Source organism: Montipora foliosa, chromosome 5 (genome assembly GCF_036669935.1).
Source record: "Montipora foliosa isolate CH-2021 chromosome 5, ASM3666993v2, whole genome shotgun sequence".
Classification (NCBI taxonomy): domain Eukaryota; kingdom Metazoa; phylum Cnidaria; class Anthozoa; order Scleractinia; family Acroporidae; genus Montipora; species Montipora foliosa.
This window is the reverse complement of record NC_090873.1, coordinates 26,792,157-26,801,940: the sequence shown is the minus strand read 5'-3', so window position 1 is coordinate 26,801,940 and position 9,784 is coordinate 26,792,157. Positions and strand designations below refer to the sequence as shown.

The following is a 9,784-nucleotide window of genomic DNA, read 5'->3' as shown; positions in this document are numbered from 1 at the left end:
ATCAAAACTCGAAGTACACGTAGCCGAAACAAAGCGCGCAAGCCACGATTGGTTTGGGTTTCACTTGACAAAATGGCGCGAGAACTTTGAACCAATCACTGAGTGAAGTAATCATAAACCAAAGCAATTACCGGTATCTAATTACTTTCGACTGGTACGAGTTCATCCCGGTTCTTACTTATCGCTCTGTATTTGTTTACATGATACCGGTGAAAAATCTCATACCAGTACAACTCATACCGGTATGAGTTCATCCCGGTAGCTGTACCAGGTCGAAATTCTCATAACAGTATGAAAAGTTATACCGGTATCATGTAAACGCTAAATTGACTCCCATTCCGGTACGAGTCGTCAAGTCGAGGTGGACTGGGACTATTGACGCATGCGTTGTATTTCTTGCGTCATCCCTGTGTCAATATTTGTGTCGTCCATGTAAACGCGGTATGAAATTGACAACTCGTACCAGAATGAAACTCGTACCGGTATAAGATTTTACATGTAAACACCCAATGAAATTTCTGACAAAATAATGAACACAAAAATTATTGCACGGATGTATTTCATAAAAATACTGTTGGCTTGAAGGCCAAATTATACTCATCAAACGCTGCTAAACTTTTAGATTTATCAATAAATTTTTCATGGAGCTAAAACACTCTAAGTACACGAGAACCTTTAGGGAGGTGAGAAAGAATTTCGACCAAATAGCAATGGTAATAATGTAGTCATATTGAAATAAATAAGGGTTAAATTATGTCTAAGTACCTCCACATAACATTAAATAATTTCACACTAAAAAGCACAACTATTTACAAAACAGTCTTGCCCTGCAAGAGAAATGCAAAAGCCGAAAAGTAGAAATGTGTAATCTTCCAAGCAATTTAAAATTTATAATGCCTCATTCTGACCCCACTAAAAATGATTTTCTTACAGTTATGAAGAACCACTACGACACAGAATTAGAGATGCGATAAAAAACAGAACTATCTGCCGGCATAAAAAAGTCGAAATAAAATTTAACTAAATCCTGATAAGAATGATGACGAATGCTAAAAATATATATACAAGAGTTGTACTGGTAAAGCCTTTTTGACGGTAAATTTCCGATTAAAAAAATAATATATCCGTCTTGTTTTCACTGTTCGCGAACTTCACTATCCTTAAACTTGCAGCCCCGGTCTCACACAGGCGAAGGAGCCCGTGAAGTCTTGGGAACTTCTAACATGACTGAAGGCCTCCGCAAAGATGAAGAACTGATTACGGAGCCGGCCCGGGATCTCGCTCTTACACTTGCCCGGGAACCTTTTGCACTATCCATGGACTGATACGTAGTTCCTTTGATAAGGGCCTGTTTGAGACTCTCGTCCATTCCAGCCACACCCATTTCTCCAAACACCTTCGAAAGAAAGACGAAGATCCATCTTTACTAACAACACTAAGGGAAAGCATCTAAGAACGAGCACTTTGGGTAGGAACTATCCCAACCCTGATTGCCAATAACACCCGACCAGGAGTACATCAAGGGGAGTCTATATCTCCCATACTTGGCCTAGGGGTCAATCCTTTCCCGATCTGATTTATTTATAGAACGCCTCCTTTGAAGATTCAGCACGCCCACAGTTTTAAAAGCCAATCTCCCTTGGGATATTCAGCACGCCCACAGTTTTAAAAGTCAATCTCCCTTGGGAAATTCAGCACGCCCACTGTTGTAAAAGCCAGTCTACCTTGGGCGATTCAGCACGCCTACTGTAGTAAAAGCCAATCTCCCCTGGGAGATTCAGAACGCCCACTGTTGTAGAAGCCAATCTCCCTTGGGAGATTCAACATGCCCACTGTTGTAAAAGCCAATCAATACCGAGCTATCTCAGCGGGAAAAACCTGTTCCTAGAAATAAATTTACTTGGGAAAGGGTTGACTCAAGGAATTAGTAGAGATAGAAGCTCCCCATGACGAGCTCCTGCAACCGACATATTTTAATACCCAACATGATAGGCAACTCAGTTTAGCCTTTTCCAGGCTCTCAGGTAGTCGAGAAAACGAAAAGAACTGCAGAGTCTCGCTTTTCACACGCAGTTCTTTTCGTTTTCTCGACTATCTGAGAGCCTGGAACAGGCTAACTCAGTTTGTTTGCATTGTCTATTATCTCCCCACCCCATAGGAAGTGAGATCGCATCGAGAGCACTCGCCTCCCACCAATGTGGCCCGGGTTCGATTCCCAGATTCGGCGTCATGTGTGGGTTGAGTTTGTTGGTTCTCTACTCTGCATCGAGGGGTTTTTCTCCGGGTACTCCGGTTTTCCCCTCTCCTCAAAAACCAACATTTGACTTGATTTGCGTTGATTTGTTGATTTCAGTTTACAGTGTCCTCACTTAGTGCTCCAACGCTATAAGGCTAGACACTCAAATAAAGTTCCTTTCCTTTCCCTGGGTTATCTACCCACTCCTGAATAGGGTCGGGGTGGATACCCATACACTGCACACTGTCCTACAACTGCTCATGGTCCTAAGCGAAAAAGAACATCGCATTTAATGAAGCGACCTGAGCAGTTTCAGACGAAGCCTGAAAAAATCCAGGCTTGAACGGAAGTCGAACCCCTGACCCTGCGATTGCAGTGAACTTGCTCTACCATCTGAGCTACCATTCCATCTGGGAACCGGTCATTAAGCCGTGGCTACACGAGCGTTTTTTTTTTGAAAATTGTCGCGTCGCCAGCGCAAGATGAAAATCACTCTAGTAGCCACCCTCGTACAGGTGCAAGAACGTCATAGCATTTGGGTTTTCACAACATAGCGGTCGCCAGTTGTCGCCAAGTGTAGCCATCACTGCTCGTTGTCGACGCGACAAATTTAAAAAAAATCGCATCACCATCGCAAGCAAAAAATCGCTCGTGTAGCCCCGGCTTTAAACTTAAGCAACGACGTAGTCGCAAAATATAAATTCGCGTTTTTGTAATCACTTTGTGACTATTTCAATCTTTTTAATACGACAAGGGTGTGGCAGTTCCTCAAGAATGACGCTAGTCGGAACGGCGCTTAATTTAGAGGAGAAAATGAAAATTTATTCTCAAGTGCCGACGTTCTTCATAAAAGCCGAAACACACTAGGCGACAGGTCTCTGCGACAAGTCGCTCCGAGTGTACTAATTGCAAAACAATTCGCTGCGACACGACGCCAGTTGGATGCACACGCAGTAATCGCGTATAAGGGGGAATGTGAAATGGTTTTTTAATTCAATATGGCGGACCAGCGAATACAATATGACGCTCTCTCATGGGTTCATTTATGTTTTGTCGCAGCGACTTGTTGCTGAAGTGTACACACGGTGACACAAACGTTGTCACTGCGATCAGTTGCACGAATTCAAATGGGTTTTCACAAAGTTAACCGTGTCACACGAAGTGAATAGTTGCGGCGACTTGTCCCCGCGACGTGTTGACGTGTAGTTAGGTGATAAATAAAAGTCGAGGGATTGCTGTTTTTTTTTTTTTGCGAGCATTTCCACAGGTGTTTTGCATTTCCGCAGGGGTTTTGTTAAAACCCAGGAGTGATCAGTGTGTAAATTCTCGTCACAATTTCAATGCAATGTCACTCAGACAAGTATTGAGAATGCAGATTATTGTGTGATCTTGATATAACACCAAAGTCTCATGACTACCCAACAGAGAAATCTGTTACTAGTTAGGAGAATGAACGTTTCGATCTTGGCCTGGGTCAAAAGCAGAAAGACGAAGTGAATTAAATCCTGACAGACTAACCTCTACAACAGCGCCATCAGGCAGTCTAAGAAAATGTCTGTAAAGTTCTCTAAGCCCATCCAAATGTATGGTGTGTATGGATACATGAGTTGTTATCTCACGGTGACCTGTCTTCTTTCGGTCCGAGGCTCCCATGTCTGACTCGTCAATCTGTTGAGGAGAGACTGGATCAGATTTATTCGACTAATTACGGTACAATAAATACAGCATAATACGCCTGAACTTGACTTAAGACTCTCACAAAAAAAGAGCGTCCATGTGTTGTTTATCTTCCCTTTAATAGTTAGTTTGGGATGTTGATCTACCTGCCGTTCAACATAAGTTGGCAGCAAAAGATCGTCCATGTGTAGTTTATCTTCCCTTTAATAGTTAGTTTGGGATGTTGATCTACCTGCCGTTCAACATAAGTTGGCAGCCGAGAGCAGCCTTTTAAAGAGAAAGCAAGTGCACGATCACAAGAAAATAAAACGAATGCTGACCCGCTTAAGGCGCCGATAAACAAAGCCATTCCTGTCGTGTGTCGTCGACTTTAAGTGACGAAATCAAACTGTGAGCGAAAAGAGAAACTCACTTGCTTTTCAAGATTGCAAACAGTCCTTTTCCTGATAGAGAGGACGCGTAAAAGAGCCGAGGGAAAAAGCCAAAACTTAGCGCGAATCTAGAGAGCGCCTGCTATGACATCAATTACGAAAATTCATAAATTCTGGTCATATCCCCTATTCTCCCCGTCTGTATTACATATTTTCTTTTGACATGAAAAATCCTAAACTATCCTACTGGCCAGACCTGTTCTTCTTCCCAAATGTAATCATAAACTGCTGCTTTTCTCCGTTCTCCTTCTTCCCCTCGGAACTGCTCCGCTTTCTTGCACACGTAACTCAGCTCCACGTTGGAAATCTCCAGATCATAAGGAATGAAAAACTCATCCTCACGGGCATGTAACCGATGATATACGTCCATAAGGCGGCCATTGTTGTGAACACGCAGGAAGTACAAGTACAGCACAACAGATGACACGAATACGGTGCCGATGTAGAGGAACACTGTGAGAACGATACCAATGGCGCCATTTTTCTCAAAACGGAAGAAATGCCAGTAAAGTTTGAAGGCGTCTCCTATGGGATAGTCCCCTCCCAGGTTCAAATACCTGGAAAAAATTGAAGTGATAAAATTTAGCATTAAAGTTTCCAACGAAATTTGTGAAATACCACGTAGCCGGCAGTTGTTATCCGCAAACTCCGAAGCTGCGTCAACTGGCGCGACGACCCGACGACCTTTTCAGTAATGGTGGGAACCATTGTATTCCTTGCCATCTCGTGTGGAAAAAGACTAATAGTACATGTATTTGGATTCTTTTTCTAGGGACAGTAAACCGAGCAAAACACGCGACCGGGCGTGAAACCTGCTTGCCGACGTTCACAACGAACAAAACGACCATGACCTAGCGTGACATTTCCGGCAGTTGCGCGAGCTAGCGTGACACTGCTACCGGGAACTTACCTCAGGAGAGCAGCATCCACAACCAAGATCCAAATCGGGTCTAACAACACGTTTATGCCATAGGCCATGATGAACCGCGAGAAGATGTTGGGAGATGTTCCGTAAAGGTGCTGCAGTAACCACGAAAATATGACGGTCAGACAGAATAGGATAATATTAAAAAACGGTCCTATAATAACCAAACTGATTTCCTCCCGGGTCTTTAATAGCGTACTCTGGTAGTTCAGGTTCACTGTATACGCCAAGAAGTCGTACCTGGGATTACAAAAGAACACATCTGTTACTCATCTTTTCATCGCGCACTTTCAAACTTACGTTCTTCCCGGTCAGCGGACTACCTAAGCACGTCATGTTACTACAAAACCCAAACAACAAAGGAACAAATGAGCGCTTTAGTCTTCTTATTAACTTACTTGCTTACAGGCACCGTAAGCGCTTGCAGGTAAAGCCACTGACCACCATAATGTGAGTACAGTCGTATCCACCAAGTGAAAGCAATAAGAAGCAACATGGCCCAGAATTCCCTGGAGCGCCACTGGGAGAGGCCAAGCTCGGCCATGAGCTGACGGCCCACATATTGCATCTTTTCTCGGTCATAACGAGGAATGTGTCCTTTATTGGACCAAGGAGGTCTGGGAAAGAGAAATTAACTCAACAAGTGGACATAAACCGCGGTAAAGTTTGTTTTATGAGAGAAAATAATTTACTGGCTTCAGATTTCAGTGGTAGAGAAATTCTTGCAGCTCAATGGGTAAAGCATTCGACCAGTGTTACAGAGGTAGAAGGTTTGAATCCTGCCTACGACTCTGATTTTCAGTTGTCCTTTCACCGGTTGTCAGGTAACCAGTCTATCATTGTGTGAACATTTTATTCGTTTAAAACCATTTTGAAAATCCCCACGGGAAACTGAGCACCTAAACATTTCTTATTGAGGGCCACGTTTTAGAGAACTGTAAGTTTAAGGTTACAGTGCAACGCGCCTTATCGTGGCCACCCAACAAACTTTCACATTTGACAACTACATGTAAGTACGTCAACTCAACAACCCATGCAACGGTTCAACTTACGACCGTGCGAACTTTGCAAGAAGGGTGACTGTCTATCAAATTCGCAAACCCTGATTGGCGTAAAAGTTTTAAAAGACTTTGTTAGGTGGCCACGGTAAGGCGCGTCGCACTGTAATGTGTCATCCTCGTTAAATAAAGACTGTTTCGGTTGCATGTGAAAAGCAATTCCTTATATTTGTTTTGCATACCTACAGTAAAGCAAGGTAAAGTAAAAAGTTTAAGCCTAACCATAATCTGACAGAGTAAATCTGAATTATATAAGGCTATTGAATATAATATCTTTATACAAATACATGAATTTTGCATCCTCCCCTCCCCTTCCTTCGACTTATAGATATGTCCACATTTTACCACTATGAGGTACATTACTTCATTCTGAACGGAACCTCAAATAGTGTCCTCATCCTTAACAGAATTGTTTTATGTATGAGGGTACTAAATTGAAGAATCTCTAAGTCGGATATGAACTACTTACTAAGATATACCTGTGGTTAATAAATGCCTTGTCAGCAACGTATGTTTTCTATAAACCCTTAATGTTTGAAGAGACTATGTTTTTTCAATGGTGACTCGGCGGTACTCGGAAAAATTCCGAGTGCTCATTTACAGGAGTCGAACCTGCGACGACCTTCCGACTTCTAGTTCGGATGCCCTGCCACTGAGAAAACGGAGACTTGTGGGAGCCTGAAGCTTACACCAGGTCCAGATGACAATTGTTCCGCTGTACTGCTAGGACTGGAAGTGTCGAACTCACCTCACTCAATTTCTCCACCACACAAAAGCAGTTGTGTACTAAGTCTAACAAAGAAGTAAAACCAAGCCTTCGAGGGGCAAGTTCACTTACGACCAAAAATGCACCGAATTAGATGCACACCCAATTTGACAACCAACACAAAGTGTCCCATTACAATAAGGCAAAGGTAAAAGAGTGTTATTTTTCAGCATTGTATCAGCTCTCCTAACCTGCTATTGTTTCCAATTGTAAGCAACGTCTATTGTTTCTAAGTCTTAGTCATTGTTTCAATTGTTTAGTCATTGGTTTTTGGCTACTAGGGTATCTCATTTATACGTTACGACAGCTGCTAGATCAACTGCAGATGTTTATCTTTACTTAAAGAGCAGCATTTGGGGGACAATTTGTGAAGTTAATAATCTGGATTCCGAGACACGAATGATGTTGAAGTTGCGGAGAAGACCAAGTGGACACTTTGGGACGTGCTTCTTGAAATCTCTAAATACTTACTGTACAGTAAATGTGTGCTCTTCAAGTTCCTCCAAATGCGTCAGCTTCTTTCTTTTTTTCTTCCGTGTCATGAGTGGCGTTTTAGGAAGCATTGTGAACATTTTCTTAGCGTGGACATCAACCGGATTATTCAAGTGTTTCTGCAATGGACAATCAATAGATAGACTGAAACAACAACCACAAAAAGGGGCCATACTTTGGCCAGAGAATTCATCGTGTAAACAAATAAACAGGGAAGACAGACCAATGAATTTCACAGAAATAGATGAAACTACCTCAACCAAAACGAGAAAAGGTTTTCTTATGAATTCAGTCGTGCTTGAACACGCGAATGCTCCATAAAAGGCGTGGTGTCCTCGGCACATGCGGATGATCTGTCAAATCAACCGTGGGTGCATACGGACCTCTCTGGTAATTTGTGCAATAAAGAAGCCCCTAATGGTAATGTTCCCTTAATATGTTGAGAGATGTTGTGTGTCGTTTCTTTTTCCCCGTCGCACTGGAAATATCTTTTTGGGGCTCAGTCTCTGTATTGCTGTTTATTGATCGCCATATTAAATAATCAGTTTTGCTTAAATGAACACACGAAAGCACAGCGTGAAGAAACCATTTTTATAGTGCGTCTTTGTGTTTCAATTCAATCTCCATCCCAAGGCCTCCGTTACTCTTGTCCAGCAGAACGGCGCGGGAGGCTCTGGAATAATCCGAAACCGGAACAGAAAACCCTGGTTCCGGTTCCGGTTCAATAACAGCGCGTGCGTGAAGGGTCTTCCGCAGTGGCTTGAAGATACGAATTCTATTTTCTCGTGTTAAAAACAATATTTTACTAGTTCGCTTCGCTTGTTCGTAAAATACTGTTTTTACCACTCGAAATAAAATTCACATCTTCGTGTCGCCGTGAAGTATCCTCTATTTATCAACTGGGTTGCAATGGTAAATTGACCACCGTAGAGAGAAGCTGACGCTTCGAGCGCTCGAAACGTCAGCTTTCAAATTTCTCTGCGTTGGTCAATTTGCTACATCAATCCAATTGATAAACCCATTTCTTAGGTTGGGGCAACTTGTTTCTTGGTTTGAATTCTCCACGGAGTTTTCAAACAGAAGTTGACTATCGCAACCAAAGCTTTGGGAGCCCATGCGAAAACAAACCTTGTAGTACATGCCGGGCTGTCCTTTCACTGGCCGGAAGCCATCATCTTTCTTCAACATCAACACCTCATCATCTGAATAATCCGTCCCGCTGCCGTCACTAGAAGCGTCTATCTCAACAGCCTTGCGTGACATATGCGTGGTCACGGGTCGTGACATTCGGCGTGACGTAGCTGATGCGCGACGTTGATCTCCGCCATAAGATGAACGACGCTGGCGTAGCAAAGTACCGGTATCCGGTACTGTGAGAGACTGCAATCGCAAAAAAGTGAAGTTGTTTCGTCCAATATCTATCTGCAAAACTACATTTGAAGTAGGCAAAACTAATGCTCTTTGAGTATTTCGAGTCAGTTCGTACATGTAATAGGATACTTTGCCTTTAATACGCTTCCACTATAGACCTTATTCATAAATGGCATCAGTTTTATTCGCCTACCAAACCTCATTTTAGAGAAAGAATTCTTTTCAATTCACTGCATGGTATCGAGACTTGGTAGGCTATTTTGCAATTGGACAAAATAGTCTATTGTAAATTGACCGCCATTTATAAATTAAGGCCTATTAATTGCATAAATCATTACACTTTTCGAAGAACTTTCGTTTTGAAAAGCAAATCTACCACTCACAGTTTTTCGAACATCTGGGACCTCAACTTGTAGGTTGTGAGTAGAACCCATGCCCTCCTTCTCCTCCACGGCAGGTTCAATGTTCGCTGAGCTTCCAAAAAAGCTGGACCTGAAAGGAATAAAATACAAATGGGCCGGTCAGTGAAATTGCCCCTAGCCTGAAAATATTTTATTCTAGAAAAGTCAAATTGCAGTACCATAAAACATGTATTTCACGTCAACTGTTATTTCGCTTCTAAAAGGCTGCTGGTTTGTCCAATGGCCGGATGACATCACAAGCCAATTTTTCATTCCAGTTTAACTTCGAACTCAGGCTCTTTCTCTCACTCTCTACGACAAGGGAGGAGAAGAGAGAGAGAGAGCCTGGGTTTGAGGTTGATTCCAGTTTTGAAAGAAACTTTGCAATGCAATGCAAAGCAGTTTTTGACCTCATCTCAGGACTGGG

The 9,784-nt window shown here is 42.6% G+C and overlaps 1 protein-coding gene across 1 annotated transcript in view; it reads right to left on the bottom strand.

Annotated features, from left to right (window-relative positions):
• Positions 1 to 530: 530 nt before the first annotated feature.
• Positions 531 to 9,784, bottom strand: part of LOC138003828 (uncharacterized) — a 27,361-nt gene continuing 18,107 nt past the window's right edge. Inside the window, exons 11-18 of the mRNA XM_068850093.1 lie at positions 9,340 to 9,448; positions 8,714 to 8,965; positions 7,565 to 7,704; positions 5,668 to 5,886; positions 5,255 to 5,509; positions 4,541 to 4,901; positions 3,755 to 3,904; positions 531 to 1,396 (exon numbers count right to left, since the gene is read on the bottom strand). Coding sequence (XP_068706194.1) covers positions 1,181 to 1,396; positions 3,755 to 3,904; positions 4,541 to 4,901; positions 5,255 to 5,509; positions 5,668 to 5,886; positions 7,565 to 7,704; positions 8,714 to 8,965; positions 9,340 to 9,448 — 1,702 coding nt within the window. The 3' untranslated portion in view covers positions 531 to 1,180. The remainder of the gene's footprint in view (positions 1,397 to 3,754; positions 3,905 to 4,540; positions 4,902 to 5,254; positions 5,510 to 5,667; positions 5,887 to 7,564; positions 7,705 to 8,713; positions 8,966 to 9,339; positions 9,449 to 9,784) is intronic.